Source organism: Beta vulgaris, chromosome 1, assembly GCF_026745355.1.
Source record: "Beta vulgaris subsp. vulgaris cultivar EL10 chromosome 1, EL10.2, whole genome shotgun sequence".
Classification (NCBI taxonomy): Eukaryota; Viridiplantae; Streptophyta; class Magnoliopsida; order Caryophyllales; family Amaranthaceae; genus Beta; species Beta vulgaris.
This window is the reverse complement of record NC_079202.1, coordinates 27,339,159-27,359,757: the sequence shown is the minus strand read 5'-3', so window position 1 is coordinate 27,359,757 and position 20,599 is coordinate 27,339,159. Positions and strand designations below refer to the sequence as shown.

The window sequence follows — 20,599 nt, the reverse complement described above, 5'->3', positions numbered from 1 at the left end:
TACAATGAAACATTTGCAAAGAATTCTCAATCTCATGAGTAATGAATTTGAAATGAGTATGATGGGTGAGTTAAATTTCTTTCTTGGTACAAATAAACAAACTGAAAAAGAAATAATTGTTCACCAACAAAAATACATAAAGGAACTATTAAAGAAATATGGCCTCGAAAATTCAAAGATAAATCACACTCCTATGGGAACTTCAACTAGATTAGATGAAGACTCCATAGGAACAAGTGTTGATCAAACAAAATATAGAGGAATGATTGGTTCACTTTTGTATCTAACTGCTAGTCGTCCAGACATAGCTTTCAGTGTTGGTTTGTGTGCTAGATTTCAAGCAAATCCAAAGGAGTCTCATTACTGCGTGAAGAGAATTCTCAGATATCTTAAAGGAACAGATGATCTTGGACTTTACTATCCAAGAAGTGACACATTTGAGCTAAGAGGATATGCAGATGCAGATTATGCAGGAGATCTTGTAAATAGGAAAAGCACCTCAGGTATGGTTCAATTTCTTAGTCATAGTTTAGTTTCTTGGAGTACCAAGAAACAAAACACAATCGCTTTATCCACTGCTGAAGCAGAATATGTAGCTGTTGTTGCATGTTGCTCAAATGCTTTGGATAAAGCAACAACTTTGTGACTATGGAATAAACTTTAATTGTGTTTCTATTTGTTGTGATAATACTAGTGCCATTAGTATTTCAAAAGATCCAGTGCATCATTCGAGAGTTAAGCATATACATATCAGACATCACTTTCTAAAAGAAAATGTGGAAAAAAGTTTGATTAAACTTGAGTTTTGTCAAACTGAGAATCAGATTGCTGATATACTAACTAAGCACTTTACAAAGAGAGAGATATGAAAAATTAAGGCTTGAGTTAGGTTTAATAAAACTTAAGTAATTGGTCTTATTCCAATCCCCCATGTTTGAATTAATTTGACTTACTCTATATGATATGAAGTGATTGTGTTTGATTGCCTAAGACCATTGCAAATTAAGATGTTAAAAACATAACCATGAATTCAAAGGAATAAAACAACTCACTGTCACATAATACTCCCCATACAGTTCCTAAGGTAAAGAAACATGCATAATATGAAGAACGTTGATATGTAGCATAAGTTGTTCCTATAGCACAAGTTCCTTAACTTTTATTTTCTTTCCAAAATTAAAAATCCATAAAAATCCAAAAAGATCCGATAATCCCAAAAATATAGGAAACAGATTTAATTAAATCATGATTCTCATTTTACTGTTTTTCGCTTATTTTTTATTTTTTTTTCTTTTTACGCGTGTAACTCTTCACCTACTGTTACATGCATTTCTTCTCCTTCTTTATTTCATCCCCAAAACTGTGTTCCTTAGTCGCTTCAACTTCACCACTACTTATCCTCTTCACACCTCTTCACAAACCATAAAACCCCAAACTTACTTCACAAAACGGCCAAAACCTCACGCAATTCACCTTTTCCAAACACAAAATCTCCCAAAAACTCTACAATGGAAAACCCCTCTTCTCCTACCAAAACCCTAGAAACCGAAAAAATTCAAGAATCACCCATAATCAAAGAAGAACAAAAATTAGAATCACTGAGAAGGAGTGTAAGAAGGAGAAAATTGATTGGGGAGGATGATGAAGAAGAATCCCCGGAACAAACTCAGGGAGAAGAGGAAGTTACCCATGTTCCTTCCAAAGGAACTGCTACTTCTTCCTCCAAGAAACGAGTGGAACGAAGTGAGTTAAGGTATGTGTTAGGTTTTTGTGTCGATTTAGAATGGGCAAAAGAAGTGAAATTTAATGAATTGACTGATATACTAAAGGAACAGGGTATGGAATACCTGTTTGAATATGCATTTAACAGTGCTCTAGTTCCTTTAGCTATGCATTTGCACTACTGAAGTAAGGGGGAAGAAAATAAAATTTTCTAAAGAAACTTTGGCAAAGATTTGGGAAGTTCCTTGCAAAGGAACAGATGTGTACTTTAAACGGAAAGGAAATGTTTCCTTTCCCAATTTTCCCCAAGACAAGATTGTTGAATCTTTTGGGGGAACTGCTGGCCAGAATAAAATCAACCACAACCTACTCTCTCCTGTTCACAAAGTCCTGTTTAACTTAGTTTGGAGAGCACTCATGCCTCGAACTGAAAAGAGGAATGAAGTGGGTCTCTTGGACATGTGTTATATGTTCTGCCTAGACCACCACATCCAAATAAACTTTCCTTCTCTTTTCATCCAACATCTTACTCATTGCATAGAAAACAATTGTGTAGTTGGTTATGGAGCTTTAGTCACCTCTCTCCTTCATCACTTTAAGGTAAAGATAACCAGATGGCCTACATTGGGAATTAAACAAGGAAATATCCTAACTGAGAAAACACTTCATGGGTTGGATCTTTCTGTGCAAGAGGAAGTACTAACTCAAGAGAGAATTGCTCCCAATTCCTCTAGCAAGAGGAAACTGCCTAGGGCAGTTGAAGAGGAACTGGCTGATGTTATTTTGGAGGAACAAGTTCCTGCACCCACTGAACCCAAGGAACCTAAACCTAAGAGGTGCAAAACAATAGCCAAAAAGCCTACCCCTCCTGTTCCTACAAGAGTTAGGCAGAGCTCTAGACTGAAAATTGCTCACACTGCCCCTGTTCCTTCCAACAAGGACTCTCCATTAGAATTATCTGATGCGGAGGAACAGGAACATAACTCTCCTAAGGATCAAACACCTCCATCATCACCAAAACTCTCTGTTCCTCTCACTAAACTCTCTTCCATCTCTCCCTCATCCTTTTTTGTTCCTTCTAGCTTTGAACAGATGAAGGATGAGTTGACTGGTCCCAATCCCTTCTTCAAAACCTCTACTGATCTTCCACCACCTCCACCTTTTCAACCTCCCATTTATAACCCCACTTCTCCATCTGTTTCTACTCCAGGAACAGCTGGTCCTTCACAAGAAACCACCCTGGTCCCATCACCCAAACCACCAACTGCCTCTGGTTCTAAGAACAAGGAACCAGTTCCTTCTGATGATTATGGCTGGGTAAATGAAGTATGTCTTACTGCACAACACATGATTAAATTTTATAATCACCTTAACTGGACTTTAGATGCCAAAACTGATCAAATGCTAGGTTTGATGAAAGTTCTAAGTGATATGGTGATTGATCAACAGAAGAAGATGGAGACAATGGCCCTAACTATTGAGAGTTTGAAGCAGTGAATTGGTGAAAATCATGGAGAGGTGATGAAGAAATTGGAGGATGTGGTTGAAGAAGAAGTTGTTGAGGAACAACATTTCCCTTCCCTTACTAGTTCTTAGTTCCTGTTTATCTTTCAAGGAACAAGACTGCTTAGCTTTGTTTTGTTTTCTTTTTCTTTCTTTGTCTCTTTTTGTAGTTAAAGGAACAAGTGCTATATAAATATGACTTTTGCTACTTTATCTTCGTTTGTGATTTTTTGTGCATAATTTCTTCCTTGGAATGGCTAGTATACTGTGATTGATGTTTGAGCTAGTCTAACCTTTGTATATTCTAACTTAACCATGTTTGGTGCTTCCTCATGGTCTCAAGGTCTTGATCACAATTCATAAAATCACGCTGAGTTTGTTTTTTTTTACGATGACAAAGGGGGAAAAGATTTAAGGAACAACCTCAGTAAAATAAAATAAAATAGGTAAAGGTAAATGAAAAATCAAAAATAGGTAAAGGTAAATGAAAAATCAAAATTAAGTGGGTTACTTAATTCTGTTTTATTTTTCATTTCCTGTTTTATTATTTTATCTTTATCATTCACTTATATTATTTGTTATTCCTTAGTTTGTACCTTTGTTGTCATCATCAAAAAGGGGGAAATTGTTGAACCCTAGTTTTGATGATGGCAAAGGAACAAAGATGCAAACTAAGTAGTGGAGTAATGATTTATTAAGTGCATGAATTTTAAGGTATCATTGAAAGGAACAAAGATAATACTAAGTCAAGGAAGAAATCAAGTGTGGATTTTGAAGACTAAGTGAAGATGTTTCCCTAATTGATACTGGAGCAGCATTGGAGCAAGAAGAATAAAGCGAGGCGTTTTATTTCTAGTTCCATTGTAAAGGAACGGGTAAAGATGGTAAGGAACTGTGGCAGTTTTATTTGAGAATGATAGTCTATTCCTGTGTAAGGAACAGACGAATCGGCACTAAACTAATAAGTTAAAGGAACTAACAAATAAAAGGAACTAGACTTAGGCTTGAAGCATTACAACGGTACATTGATGACAGTTGAGTAGATAATGCCTAAAATATAGGTAACCGTTTTTATCTAAGAGAAAATCCGATTTTATGGAAAATCTTTTTAAGGAAAAGATTTTGTTTTTCAAAAAGATAATAAAAATATTATTCGGTTTTTACGGATTTTAATTAAAGATAATATTTTTATTAAAAGAATTTAATTTCAGTTTTCAAATTTAATATGTTTTAAATTAAATCTGATTTTCGAGTAATGCTCAAAGTAGTTACTATAATCTAGGAGCAGTAACTAAAAACACGCCCACGTCTAACATGATCATGGGATCATGGGATATTTTGAGGAACGTGTTCCTTGGGGTAAGGAACATCATGGGATAATGGTTTTTCACAAATGCACGTTTTAATTCCCACGTTCTAAATTACTGTCACTATAAATAATATTGTCTAAGTAAGTTTCAAAGTGTGTCTGACTAAGTGATTTAGTGAGTTTAACTAATTAAAGTGTCAGTGCCTTCATTCTCTCATAATAGCCATTTGTTCTTTGCTTACTTACTCTAATTCCACTAAGCTTATTTCGATCAATTGTATTTTGGTTTTTGGGGTAAGGGGACTTTGAGTGAAGTTCTATAAGAGAGAAGCTTTGAGTAAGCTAGTAAGAGTGAGAAAACTTCAAGTGAAGTTGAGAGGAATTGTTGTTAAGGGAACAGTGGCTCAGGAACTTGAGTTTAGGAACTCAAGGTGTGGCTCGAGAATAGAATTAGGTTGTAACAAAGTTGTTTGGCATAATTAGTGAAAGAGTCGAGTTTAAAATCTCTAGTGGTCGAGGTTGTTTCTTCTTGTTGGGGCCCAAGAAGTTTTTCCTCGTAAAAATCCCTTGTGTTACTTTCGCTTGTTTATTTGTTTAAGTTTAAATTTCCACATAAAGTTACGTTTATTTCTACACATACAATTCAACCCCCCCCCCCCTCTTGTAGTGTTCCTAGAGAAATAACAACTACGCGGGATGAGCGCGTATTTGACTTGACTACCCATTGTAAAGGTTTTTGTATTGAAAATTATTTTGAAATCACCAACAAGTCTTTAAAGGAATACTCATAAACCTAATTGGATATGGAAAACTGTAGGGACAAATTAGGGACTCATCCAATGTAGTATTCCCCATCTAGACTACGTAGATGGTTAATGAACCAAATATTGAGTTCGAGGGTGAGGGTACAGCACAGTCAGGAACTATATTACCCATTGCTGACCTCTACTAAATATTGATTCATGTCAATGTTTATGCAAAAGAATAATAAAATAATATTAGTCTAAGTTGGTTCAGGAAACACATAAAAGACTTGCAATCAATTTACAAGGAACCTAGTAAGTTGTCCAAATTAATCTGCTTAATGTTAGAACAGTTTTGTAGTCTTGTTTAACAAAAATAACATGTGGGTGATAAAAGCAATAAGTCGGGAGAATCATATAATATGTATAGAACAATCAGACAAGCATATAATAATATATAAAAATATATAAATAGAAGGGAGGATCAGAATATACAGTAGAACGGTTTATATCAAAGATCTACATCATGAACTAAATGGTTAGTAACTTCAATATAAAAATAATGATTCTATTTAAGGACTCTTATGATTATATCGTGGCTTGGGTCTACGAGATTGTCAACCTCTAGGACAAACAATCGCGGAGCTTGAAAAATATGAATGTCTGAAAGATTTAAATGTATGTATGATTATATGTGTTTGTATGTTTGAAGGTATGAGTTTTTGTAGGAAAGTTTGTAAATATTTTCGTAGAGTTCGAAGTGTTTTAGTGGAAAATCCCTTCTGAAATATATACGGAAATCAGTTGTATTCATAGGAAAAACGGAATTGCGCTTCACGCGCTAGCTGCACTAGGTGCAGGATGACGTGTGACGCGCAAATCCACGTGTCAGGCACAGATTGGCGCACCTGACGCGGCATGCCCAATAGAAAGTGTACACGTGGTACGTGCTTTGAAAAAGATAAGAAAGAAAAAGATGCATCTCGCATAGAGAAGTGCGCTTGGGGCAAGACTATATATGACACATAAGTCTAAGTGGCAGATTTATGCGCTTGGCACAGCCTGTGCGCTAGGCGCACGCTTACGTGGCAATATTGTGTGCTTGGTGCATGTTGGTGCGCTCAGCATACCGCCTTGTTTTTTTACACGTTTTGGCAGTTTTTTTTATAAAAGGCGTTTTAAAGATTTTCTTTTATCTTTTAAGTTTGGAAATCTGATTTTATGGGATGAAATCCGATTATGAAATATCTTTGAAAATATCTATTATATTTAAAAAACAATAAATTGGGATTTTCAAAGGATGGGGCTCAACACCCAATTAATTATCATGAATAATTAAATGGAATTTAAAAGAGGACTTTAACACTTTTCGAAATAGTTTTGGAATGGCTTTTTAGAATGCTCTCCCTTTGGGTCGGACCAATTAAGACCATGACATGTTTCATCATCGGATCTTTAAATGGGGAGATACAATTATGTATCTACACCTTGGCACATTTGTTTAGCCTTTAACACCTAGCACCACAATAAAATTAGTCCACGAAAGCAAGTAGGGTTGTAAATGAGACGAGACAACTCGCGAGCTACTTGAGATCGATTTGACCAAAACTGATCAAAGCTCAAGTCCATGACTAACAAGTAGAGTTGAGTTACTACTTACTCGACTCAAAAAGTTCACGAGAAACTAGAAATATATATACATATATAATACTTGTTATTTCATAAAATAATTCTCATAGTTTTTCAAAGAACTTTATCTAGGAAATGAAACTAATACTAATATATAAAATATTTTCATGATGGACTTTAATCATAGTTTGTCTTTAGGTGATGGTTAACATGTCGAACCAAGATTTTAATGAGACTTAGCCTTGTCTCGGCTCGAAATCTCATGAACAAAATGAAAATTTATTAAAAACAAACTTTTATGTAAAATAATAAATGTCCCATTTTGGTTTATAGTGTAAACAATAGCTTGTGTTTTTCAATATAAATGTTACTACTATAATTGTACTTATTGTTTGAATCTAAGTTGTCCTATATTGGTTTGTAAACAAAATTTTGAGTTTGTGATCTTTTATAAATGGAACAAAAAAACTATTTGTTGCATTTCTTCATCAGGTGAAATTGAAACTATTGTTTTCTATCAAAGTTTGTTTCATAAAATTCCATATTGGTTGGACAATGAAACGCTCACTTTTTTTTCTCTATAAAAGATTACTCCAAGTTCCTAACTTAAGGTACATGGATTGTCTCAAGTTTGAGTTGAGCCTTGATCGGAGTTCGAGTTCGAGCTTCGGGTTCGAGCTTGACTCAATTTCAAGTTTTGAGTTTCAAATTTGAGCTCGAGTTATAGATTTCGAGTTCAAGTCAAGTTTGACTCATTCAAATTCACGAGTTTTTGAGTCGAGTCGAGCCGAGCTTGACTTCGAGTTTTCAAGTTCGAGTCGATTTTGACTTCGACTTTTCGAATTCGAGTCAAGCTTAGTTGACTTGAGCTCAACTCACATCATTTATACCTTTAGAAGCAAGTTTCAACAACCTATATCAACACAATTCAAGTAATTTAGCTCTTAGATGAGATCCCTCTTTTTCAGATTGGTTTTGAATCTTTTTTTTTTTTTTTTTTTGGGAAAGGTTTTGATTCTTTTATCCACCATTTGCTCGTGCTCAAATCTTCACCTCCGACCAACTTTCGGGATTCATGTTTCTATGTCGACTATTGCCTGACGTAATGAAATATTTAGTTTGTACAATGATCATGGATGACAAAAAAGGATGAAGGGGGAAGAGAGAATAATTTCTCCCAAAAGAGCTTCTAGAAATATAGTTGAAATTTTTCTTGAATGTTTTTCCCTTCCAAAGATTAAAATTTTCAATTCTATCTGTCATATTATCAATTTATAAATTTGATTAAATTTTAGAATTTATAGAAAATAATCAAAAATTATTTTTGGAATTTCAAAATATAAAAAATAATGCATTTAACTAGAAAATGGATAGGATATTGGTTGGCAAACGACTACCTTAGAATTTTCATTTTATACCACTTGTGTGGTCCTTATAATATAAGCAACCAAGAACCAAGGCTGCTACGACAAACATGCACGCCATTCAGAAGTTTAGGGTGCATGCCAAAGTATTCACAACCACCTCTAAATCAACCACCATCGACATGCATTGCTTAAAGATGGCGCAAGGAAATATTACAAGGCAGGGAAACACTCAATACTGCAAATAATGCCAGAAGCATAAAACTCAGCAAATAACGTATCCAAAGAACGGGTAATGCATAGCCAAGGGTCAGCTGCATCCCAACGCACTGCCATCCCTACATAATATACAACAAAAACTAAAAGCAACACTAAGGGCTCAGAATCAAGAACGCTTACCTGAATTAGAACAAAACCTTGTTAGTTTCCTGTGAAGCCACAAAATAAAGGGCCCTTACAAAATACTAGTACACAAAATTGCTTAAGCGGACAAACTGGTCACTGCTTATGTTACTCTATAATGGAGGAAACGGAAGGCCTAAAAGGAAAATCATTTACAAACAATCCAGACAATTGTATTTACAGGCCTAGCACCTCTCCTAATCTTCCACGGTTTGAATCTCACCCATCATAATGCGGTTACTAACAACATTGAACCCCAAGACCGCAGAGCTAACCTTCTTTCCTTTCTTCCCCTTCTTTTTCCCTCCTTTTGATGACCCGTCAGCACTCGCTACACCATCTCTGTCCATGTCTCCAAAACCTGCATTGTCGGAATTCATGTCTCTGGCTCCATTTTTATAGACCTTCAGATCATTCCGACTTTGAAAGGCAAGCTCGAGCACGTCTGCTGACAGCAATTCCATGTAATTCAAAAATTTCTCAATGAACTCATGATTTGGATCAAAAGATCCAAGATTTTCAATAAGAAGTGTCTCAGCCTCAGCTCTGGATTGCTTCGAGCAAAATTCCAGGAAACTTGTGTCTGCAAACAGTAAAAGTTGCATTAACATTAGCAAAAACATATATGCAGATTGCACTGACCGTCAGTTAAATCACACATTTCCACTGCTAGAAAAGCCAACCAAAATTTGAACATCCCTAATGAAACCCTAGTAGTTGATATAGGTCATCTATAAAACACAAAATTATGCCAAGTCCATGCAGTTGAAGCAACAATCATACCCTTGCTTCCGGTAAGCCGAACTGATTCATTCTCACACCAATCTCTGAAGTCCATCGCCTCTATAAATTGTAATGCAGAAAAGGTCAGATAAATGTTTACAAGATGCAAAGATCGATCAAACTAGACTTCAGTTAGTACAGATCAAAAGATAACTCACCCAAGTGCTTTGTACTGCCATCTCGTTTCCCTTTTGCAGAAACCTGTGCAGAGGCAGGTGAAGATGAAATATAAGGATCCACAGCCCTGCCACCGGCAGATTTCTGTCTGCTGATAGAAGCACCAGGGCTTCCTTTTACAGGAGTGCTTTTGGTTGCCCAGCTCCCTTGGTTACCAAGCTGAGCAATACTTGCCCTGCTCAGAAAATATTATTGGAATAAGGGGTCAGAAATTATATTTCGTGAGCGTCTATTCCACATTTCTAAAGATCTATATCCATTCCTCTAGCACAAAAATATGAGGTGCTATACAGTCACAGGGCAAATACAATCAGCAAATGTTGTGGTAATTTAAAACAATTAAAGTAGGATATTCACTTTCAAAACAATACAAGTATCTGCGGGAAAAGTTCACGACCCCTCAATTAAAGAAGAAAAAAAAAAGCAACCACTGCCCAATTTGCAATATAGTGCATCTGATTGAAACTGAACCTTCAAAACAATACAGCAAGACAGGCAACATGCAATAATGATAATCACAACAAAACAGAAAAAGCATAAAATATATCAGAAATAAAATTCTCCTCTAATACTTGCTCAATCACATTTTGCCCAAATTTTATGGTCATTCCAGATTTAAAAGAAAATCTTTCACGCAATATTCCCCTATACTTCTGGCCAAATCAGCTAACAACGACATGAGAAAGTAAACAAGAGGAAATGCCACTAGCAAGGGCAGATCCAGCATGGGTTCAGTGGGAGGAAATGCTACTAGAAGAAAATTGACGAATTTATTAAAATAGAAAAACTGTTTATTATAATCCTGCACCGCGTTGTATTAACGTTTTGATGCTTCAATGGTCTGCTGGGCCTCGGATCTTCAACCATTGTTTATAGAGTAGCAGGTCCAACTCGCATCAAAGGCCTTTTCTTTCTTTTTTCCATGTTATTTTGTTTGTTTCCTTCTTTTGTGTTTCTATTTTTTGTTTTCTTTCTATACACTTTTATCCTTTTGATTCAAAGAGCTTTATTGTTTAATTTTGTTTTAGTTTCTTTTAGTTTTAAGTTTTATGCGGCATTTTCTTCATTCTGTTTTTGGAAAAATTTATCCCAAAAAAACCCAACTTTTACACATCTCCTTATAATAATCCCTATTTTTTATTAATTTGGAAAACACCCTAGCTCGGAACTATCTTATCCATATAATATGAACTCTTCAATTTCCTATATACGATATACCCAAAATGTATTAGACGTTGTGACACCAAAAAAGATAAGAGTTTGGATTATTACGAGAAAAATCCCAAAAGTTGAAAATAACATTGGATTATTCACATCAAATTTTTCTTTCTTAATAGTCTTTACATACCAAACTAAAGTCTCGTTGCGATTCTACATATTACTTTCAAATTTTTTGCCTTCCAATTTTTAGTTTCCAAAAAGTTAAATACCTAGGTACTTTGATTTATTTTTCTTCCAAAAAAATTTGAGGATTTAATTGTTCTTTTTGTACATATATATTTTTCAATGCTCAAATAAGTGTTATATAATGGCTAATGCATAGTTCTAATTTTATATATCTCAAGTTTATTCGAATTACTCGGAACCCACATGGGTCAAATCCTGGATCTGCTAGTGGCCACTAGGGACTTCGATGTAGTTGAATACTACTGAGAAGAAACTAATTTGTCACTAGCAAGGGCATATCTCAATAGTTGGTATAACCAACATAAGAAAGCTGTAATAATACATGCAAACAAACCAAAAGGAACTCTAACCATCATTAAACTTCAAACAAGGTGACAATCTCCCACCTACTTCTTTCAAGGCCTTTATTGGAGTTATAGATAATCACGAAATTTACTACCAACAGCTTCAAAGCGACATTTTAAATTGAAATAGAGTATGAGAGCATAAAGAAATGAACTCCTTATGGTAAAACATTGATAAATTTCTAAACCAATGTATTTGCCATCTCATAACGATCTGCCATAAACATATACACCCTCAACAGTCTTCAATCATCACCAGTAAAAACTCGTTAACATAATAGTATACCTACAAAGAATTATCAGCTAGGCAAGAAACAGTTGTTTAATTTACCCAAGTATTTCTATTAGGTTGTATAAGGAGAACCATGATATAAGATCTAAAATGCATAGCTGGAAATAAATGGAGAGTAAATGCCGCTTGAGAAAGAGAGAAACATACTGTTTGGTTTCTTGCTTTGATTGATCTGGTGGACCCCAGAACAAGTCATCTTCTCCTTTGTGCTTTGATTGTGATGATAGATGGGAATGGATCTGAACAGGAGATGCAGCTTTAGATGAGGACGATGCTGAAACTGACCACGAACCTGTCCGTGTTTGAGCTGAATGAGATTTTTGAGGAGTTGTTATCGGTGAATGCTGCTGGGTTGGAGTTCCTTTCTTCTGCTGTTCTTTCAAGATGTCCCTTAGTGAAGTGGGTTTGGGAAACTTTGCCGTATCCGTAGACCATGCAGGAGCTGGAGAAGGGCTAGTTGATTCACCCTTCCAAGGAACAAAATCCCCCAAAGAGGCACCAGATGGAGGTGCAGGCATGAGTTCCTTTTCAGTTTGCAAATGCTTAGAACTTTTCCCTTTCTCAATAGGACTGGATGCAACTGTTAAATCAGAAGAAGAAACTGCTGCTGAAGCTTTAGCTCCACTGACTTTAGCTTTTGCGGCTTTCTTACGACTCTTCTTCGTATCTTTAGCCTCAATGAAATTCTCATTATCAACCAAATTCAATTGACTAGACACTATTGACAATGGAGGAAGACTAGAAGCAATGTCAGTGACTTCAATGCTTCTGTCACTAGACTTTGCTAAAACTTCTGCGGCCAAAAGATCATGTAGTCCACTCTTCTTGCTCTGCGATAACTCTGTTCTCCCCATGTTATGCTCACTAATAGTATTACCTGGATGAATTTCTCTAGGCACTTTCGGTTCTACATGGGCAAGTACTCCAGCCCAAGGAGTAGAAAAATTCATAGGACTAACAGATACAGAAGAGATGGGGATCTCCATATGCGCCCGATTCTGCTCTTCCTGTTGAATTTCTAGTAGTGACTTGGGCTTCACACAAACAGCTGGTTTCCAGGCTCTCTGGGCAGATTGCAAACTTTGTTGTGTAATTGAATCACTCTGTTTCTGTGCACCTTTGGTCTCGATAGATTCAAAAGCACCATCAGAAAAATTGGGTGAGGTAGATGGATCAATTTCTGATGAAAAAGAAATGTCCTTAGCTATCTCCATAGGCCTCCCATCTAATGTCCCTCCAGTACTTACAGACACCTCCATCTTGTCTGCAACAAGTGCTCCTTCAGTTTGCTTAGACTTTTGCACAGTGGATGTTTTAGAAGCTCCCTTTAACTGGTCAGGAGATGGTTGTGCCTTGGAAGACTTGACCTTTCTTGACTTCTTCTCAGAAGTTTTCTTTACCTCACGTGCTTCAATATTCTTCACTTCTTTTGCTGCTGATACCTCTTCATGACACTCTTTTGCAGAGGTTTCCTCAAGACAACCAGTAGGCTTGGCATCATCTGTTTTCTCAAACAAGATCTCAATTTCCCGAGGCCTCACAGATAAATTGCAAGCAGATGAGTCAGCAGTTACCACCATCTCTGAAAGCACAGCCGAAGTAGGTAGTACATTTGAATTGCTCTCTACCACCTGGCCAATAGAAGACGGTGCACTGAATTCTGAGGTGGAATGCATCAAAGCAGCAACACTCTGAGGTTTCTCCGTTGCTTCAGATGTGGCTATACATTCCATCACTTCTGATCCAAATGATGCATTGTCGCTCTTGATGTTGTCAGCATTTATTGACATAGAGGGCCAACTGTTCTGAAGGAGACTTGACATCTGATGAGGCAGGTGCAAAGATGAACCTTCACCAGGAACTGTATGACCCAATTCCTGGGGAGCTTTTGGAGGAATATTGGCAATGCTGACATTACTATCATCCGGCACGCCAGAAACAGGTATCGGAGAGTTTTTTTGAAACAATAAGGGTGACAGTTGAGGCACAGAATGGTCGATAGGTACATTTCCAACAGATGATGCAGAAGCCTGTAGTTGTCCAAAAGCTTGATCACCAAATCGTTGGACAAGCTGCTGCTCTGACAGAACCTGAGAAAGCAATTGCTGTTGCTGTTGCTGTCGCAGCAACTGTTGTTGCTCCTCATGTTTTTGTTGCTGCTTAAGCAAAAGGATCTTGTCAAGTACTGACAGCTGTGGGCTTTGGACAGACTGCTGGGATTGTAATTGCAGCAGATACTGCTGCTGCAACAGATTTAAAGCTTGAGGATCTTGTGCAAGACCAGATGAGAGTAGCTTGTCAGTCATAGGGTTATCCAGAGTCTGAGCAAGTAAATTCGTTATTGATGAATGATTTTGTGGCTGCTGCTTGGGCTGTTGCATTCCATATGCCACTTGAGAGAAATTCTGTCCATGATGCAGATCAAGTTTCTCTTTATATGGATCGATGCCACCTTGTACCGTGAAATTTGGCCAACCACCTAGGGCATTGTTCATTCCACCAGAAGACCTCTCAGATAATCCTTGAAGTAAGGAAATCATCTCAACATTCTGGGAAAGAGATTGTCGAGGCATATCACCAACTGAGGGAAGAAGATTTGCCTGTGGCATAGTAGAGTTCCTAATAATGTCAGGACTTGGAACAGCGGAGGCTCCATCTCTGGTCGGCCAATACGGGTAAGGATGAGTCGATGATTTTTGTCGTTCAAGGTTCATTCTTTGCGCCAACAGGTTGAGGGCATCTCCACTTTCGGCACCCAAGGAGGGAATACTACTAGAAGTTTGTCCTACAAATCCTTGCAGACCTGCATGTCATAGCCCAATAAAATGATAAAAAAAAAACAACACTTTTGGTGATCAGCAATCCCAAAATATTTTGCAAGCAAATGACAATACTATGATTAAAACATCTAGCAATTTTAGCAAACCTTCCGTGGAGGCATATCTCAGAGAGTTGGTCACATCGCCAGACATTAGTGACTCCAAAAATCTGTTCTCAGCTTCAGTTGACGACCCGTGCAAATGCCTATGCTCATTCCCAAGTAAATCAATCCCATTAGAACCAGGGAGGACCTTCCCAAATCCACTTAAGCTTGACCTACTAGACACATCAGTGACATCACTAGGCTTTGTTGTATTAAACCCAGGAGGTGGTCTTGCTTTAGCTCGTAAGTGAGGCATCACATCACCAAGTGAAGAGAAAGGAGAATCATTTGGAGCATTTACCACACGAACAAGTAGATCTATGCCAAAATACCCAGCTTCGAACCACCCAATTATATCACTACCAGAAAAGGGTCCCTGAATCTGACCTTGTGGATCTTTATAATAAAGGAGTAGGTCCTCTGGAGTAGGGTGCAAAAGCTTCCTTGACTCTTGCTCTCGGTCAACCACCACAGCAGTATTTTTTCTAACCGCAGAATCTTCACCAATTTTCCATTTCAGCTCATTGTGAGCATAAGATGGATCGGCTAATGCATTTTCCCATTCATTAGAATTATCTTTTACAGTTTGTGACCAGCTAATGTCAGGACTTCTCGAGCGAATATCACTTGTAGTGTCAAGCCAATCACGTGAGTGAGTTTTTGAGTGCTCTTCAACAGAAGGTGACCGCCATGGAGTTCCAGACTGAGCATAAACACGCCCCTTAACGCCAGAATCTCTATGATCAGTAATTTCATCACCCTTCTTTAAAGCTGTATCATCATCCCTAGCAGCTGCTTTCAAGCCAATGAATACATATAAATAATAAACTAACGACAAGTAAAAATATAAATAAGAAAAAATATAAAAACACTAGAGCAACTCAAACAAGTTACGCACAAATTCATTAAGAACACACAATAAATCACACTCATATACCACAATCATTCTTCCTTTCATCGTCATTTTTTTTTCTAAACGGGGTAAAAGGATGCAGATACAATTAATACCAGTGGATCTGCCAGATTGTCACTGAACTCTATTCACCCATAAGCAACATAATATCAGTCAAAATAAGCATTTATTCTCCTATGACCTATAAACCCTCAATTGATTTTGTGATATATCAATACTACCAATTATACCGGGAGTTGCACGTAGATCTCTAACTCGGTCAAGAAATTTGTATCCATTCAAAATCATACAATGGACAAAAAACAACCAGATCTTATCGTGTGATCCTAATTTACTCAATATTTCTCAGGCTTCACGTTTACAAATTTCAAAACAAGTCAGATCAAGATTCAAAAACCATGAGAAATTGAAAAATTAAAATTGATCAATTATGAATTAAAAATGCTTCCATTTCTCGATGAAGCAAAAAGATAACCACTCCATTGCCCAGCAGATATGGTCAGCATCAGCATGCCTTAACCACCACAACCCATGTAAATCAAGTAGATATACAAGCTTGGGCAGCTTTTACAAATTCTAGAAGTCATTACCTGGAACTCTAAATTTAGTCTCGCCATAAAACTGGTGCTTCTCATTGCTATCCATAGACACATTGGAACCATACGTATGCATCTGCTTCTCATGAAGAGAGCAATCTAAAATATTTGGATAAGCACCCTTAGCATGGTCAGTTTTATCATTGGCTTCATCAGGAGGGAGAGTTATATCATCCCTGTTGCCTGTCAAAAGGAAGTTGCATATGGTTTAGTAACTGCATTAGAAAAAATCAAGTTCCCTCGATCCCACTAGATTAAGAAATGAATATCAAAGCCAATTATACCATGTTTTGCTCGTCTTGACTGAGCAAAATCATTTGAACTTCGTCCTGCAGATCCATCCTTGGAAATCTGGGGAGCACCACTGCTTACTATTTCCCCCTTGTCAATCCCCTTCAAAATAGCCTGCATGATATCATAGACTATGAGAATGGCAGCAGTGAAAGTCACACAGAATAGCATGTATTTAACTTACTGATTCTTCAGGGGTAGGTGCACAAAGTGCCAGGGGCTCCAAAGGTTCTTCCTGGGTGAGAGATGAAACCTGCATCATTCCATCCACCTCATTTGAAGATCTTAAATCAGTCAGTCGATAAACATCGAGTAACTTTGTCCTACTATATCTGAACGGGGAAGATTCTCCATGACCATTATCAACTCTGTCAGAGGAGTGAGAATGAAAGGAATAATTACTATTACTCCCAACACCAAAAATAACCTTTCCACGACCAGCAGAAAAAGTTGGAGCATTTTCCCCACGTCCTCTCGCATGGCCAAACAGAGGACCTTCTTTGCTCGTCATTTGAGTCTGGTGGTGTGGTGTCTCTGCTTTTCCACGACTTTGCAAAGAGCTAGGTCTCCAAGGCCGATAATGATCACCCTCCCTCTCATCCTTCGCATGACTAGCTATAAGAGACGGCCCTTTATCATGAGGCATGTCAGCCTGTTTCCCAACATCAGTCCACTTATCAACCTCTTTATCATCTGGACCCCAGCGTGTGTTCCACTTACTCTCACGGCGCTGATCATGATTATTCTCCTTGCTTGGATCAGCCCACCTGTCGGATGCAGCTCGACGTGCTTCCCCAAAGTGCCTAGTGGACGAATTATCAACCCACCGGTCCGTCTTCCGACTGTCACCAATATCTTTGTCTCCCTCCCTCCAGCGGTCCCTGCGAGCTGATGGATTAGTGTCCCTTTCTTCATCACGCCAGCGGTCGCGACGCCCAGATTCTGCATCATGAAAAGTTGGCCTGAATACATCCTTTTTCTTCTGGTTATCATGTAATTCCTCACCATTGCCTGGAGGCTTCGCGGCATCTGAGCGATCACCAGTAAAAGGGCTTGGACGATTTTCCTGTACAGGTATAAACATCATTATTCTGCTTATAAAGCCAGGAAACTAGAGCACAACACCAGCATTCACTCTGTTACAGTACCAAAATACATCATTTTCTCAAAATCTACCAATAGAGAGTAGAGATAATGATACAAACCCCTAATGATATCCCAGTCTTATTCTCCCCTGGCTTAGGGAGAAGCCATTGAGGTGAAAGCGGGATAGGATTGTCTGACCCTGGGATATCTGCAAAAATAAAATAAAAATCAGGCAAATAAGTTAAACTTCAGAAAATCTTAAGAGATGTGTATCTATCAACTTCATTCTTTAAGACCTACCCACTCTCAACCAAGGTGTAAATTTGAAAAAGAAAAGCCAGCATTAGCCTGCTAACTTTATACTGGTAATTAAATATATGAAGGGTTGTATTCACCAAAAGTTTACTACACCAAGCAAAATACTAAGACCAGCATCAGAACTAGCCACCTCAACCCTAACTGAGGCATATATCACAGCAACAATGTAGCCCAGGGTTGTATGAGATTATTATTGTCCACATTACAAAACTATTAAAACCAAGAATTTGGTATGAAGATGCATTCCATGTATTTCTAATGTTGACTGAAATCGTCATCCCATTTATGCAAAAACATTTTCTTAGCATTGTTAAAGAATCTAACCTATTTGTATCAAAACGTAGATACTGCAAGCTAGTAACCTCAGACTGCTACTTTTGAAAAAAAATTCATATCGAAAAAGGAATTGGACCATTTGTAATTCAACTGCAATAGCTTCAGGAGTAACAAAAAGTGTAAGCTGCATGACTTTGCAACAAAAAAATTTTAAATTTCTTGTGATGATGGCATAATTACATTTGGAAGCATGAAGTTAAATGCATCCAAGTTGTCATAGAACAGTGTTCAATAGGCTAGGTATTTCAGGAGTTCTGTATAATTCTGCAATAAATAGTTTGCAGAAATCCAAAACATACATTATATAACAAAAAAAAATTACATTTATATTTAATGGCTGCAAGATGTTTTTTGATATAAAGGTATCCAGATTTGCTCCATTAAACCTACATGAGGACACATTAACTGTTATCTACAATGACAAATAAGACAAGAGCTAATAGGGGAATTAGCCAATGTAACCTAGGGTATTGTTTGGTTGACCTTATATTGTGTGGGAAATGGAAATTCATGGAAATTTTATAATATGGCTTGTTGTTTGGTTGATACTCAAATGAAAAAATGGGGGAAGTTGAAATTCATAAGAATTTGAAATTCCCACAAAATGTAGGAATTGATTTACCTACCCACCACTTAGTTGCTCACAATTCCTACATAAATTCCTATGTGTGACAACTTCCCTTATGACTACCAAACAATTTACACTAATTCCTAGGGATTTCATAAGGGAATCCAATTACCACAAATTGTGAATTCCTATGGGAAAATGATTCCCATTGCAACCAAACAAGCACTAAATGTTCCATTTGTCTTGGCATAACTCTCACACTTCGGACTTATTCATGATATCCACCAAATTCCCCTTTTAAAACCAACACTACTTAAAAGGTGACCATGGAGATTACAATGAATAATTGCACAATGTGCCATTCAGATTCTAATGGGCCTTAAAACATAACCTCGGATTATCATGGATGGTCCTAAAATGTGACTGTTCTTTGGAGAAATACAAAATACCTCAAGCTTGCTTGTACATAAACCAAAATTTCCTGTTGATTCTACTACTACTTATGCAAAGCAAAAATAGTCGTAAAGTTTTTTTGATTCACCCCTCAATCGCTATAACATTGTTTTACACCATGTCTTGATTATGTTCCCTTACTCTCCAGTTACATTGATGTACACATATCCAATGCCTCAAAAAAATATGGAAACTTGGTGAACCTTCAAATTTCATAAAAAACAAAAAAAAAAAAATCATATAAAAGAAAGTTTTCCATTATCCAAGTTGGACACCTTCAACAAGTCCGCCAATTTACAGAGCCCAAGTAACAAGTCTTCAGAAACTTCTCACAGCGCCTTCAGTTGAAATATAAGATTGCATATTTACATCCCTCCTAAGCCTGTCAAAAAAGACACACATTGACTACTTGTTTTTCTTGTTGTCGTCTGTGTTTCTGTATTCCTCAACCCCATAATCAAGACAACATTAGAGTTTGAAATAAACCAATACTCTATACGCTACCGATTTCGCTACCCAATCCCTGTCCCTGCCAGCTGCCGGTAAAAGCTCAAAAGCATTGACAACAAAAGATATCTCATTTTCCCAAGAATAAGCTCTGTTTAATATTTACATAAACCGGTCCTAGAATAAAGACAAAAAAACTAACTGCTTAAGTCAGCACACAAAGATAAACATAACAAGATCAATGGCTTAGTTTAACCCAATTCATACAGTTCATTAAACTAAGGCAAATGGCTGGAAATTTTTTATCAGAAGAATGGACATTTCACCTTACTGCTCCACTATACTCGGACAAAAACAATCATCCAATAAGATAACATAAGAGAAAAAGAATGAATTTTCCCAAAACACGAATTAGGGTTTTAAAGAACAACACAAATTAACTCAACTGAAGTGAGTAAAGTGAACAATTGTCAAAACCCTAATTTATATGGAAGAGAGAGAAAGGAGGAAAGAGGAGATACCTTTGGAGATCTGGTTGGGAGGGGTGACAGAGATGGGATTGCGAGAGTCGGAGGAAGCCATTGATGATCGAAGGAGGAGAGAGAAAGAGAGGCGGGGGTTCGAGGAGAGAGAAAATAGAAGATGAGAGTCGGAATGGAGATTGGAGGAAAGGAAACCCTTGGGAGAACTTATTAAAGACTGTTGGAAGGAGGCGACAGGCGAGGAGAGAGAGAGTGATAGAGAGAATAGATTGGGCACGCAGGAGGAGGGTTTGTTCCCAAACACCAAAAATAAAAATAAAATAAAATAAAGAAATGGCAAGAAATGATTTAATTGAAATTTTGGATTTTTTTTTTTTTTTAGAGTTTCCATTGCTTATTTTCATACTAGTTGCATATGCACGCGATGCATGCGTCGACAATCTTATGTAGTTACTATATACAAATTGACATGTTTTTTTTATTTAAAATTATTTTGATAGTGATGTAAATT

General features: G+C 37.2%; 1 protein-coding gene and 1 long non-coding RNA gene across 2 annotated transcripts; one reads left to right on the top strand and one right to left on the bottom strand.

Annotated features, from left to right (window-relative positions):
• The first annotated feature begins 366 nt into the window (after nt 1-366).
• LOC130590467 (uncharacterized) lies at nt 367-5,043 on the top strand. The gene is made up of 2 exons (XR_008968394.1): nt 367-503; nt 3,940-5,043. It is a non-coding gene; the product is annotated as an uncharacterized LOC130590467 (long non-coding RNA).
• Nucleotides 5,044-8,649: 3,606 nt separating this feature from the next.
• LOC104898593 (hypothetical protein) lies at nt 8,650-20,349 on the bottom strand. The gene is made up of 10 exons (XM_010685692.4): nt 20,128-20,349; nt 17,604-17,692; nt 16,583-17,464; nt 16,392-16,512; nt 16,102-16,290; nt 14,602-15,390; nt 11,823-14,478; nt 9,614-9,807; nt 9,456-9,515; nt 8,650-9,255 (listed from the first exon to the last, which is right to left on the bottom strand). The coding sequence occupies exons 1-10, from the start codon at nt 20,186-20,188 to the stop codon at nt 8,870-8,872; spliced, it is 5,427 nt and encodes a 1,808-aa protein (XP_010683994.4). The 5' UTR covers nt 20,189-20,349; the 3' UTR covers nt 8,650-8,869.
• Nucleotides 20,350-20,599: the final 250 nt, after the last annotated feature.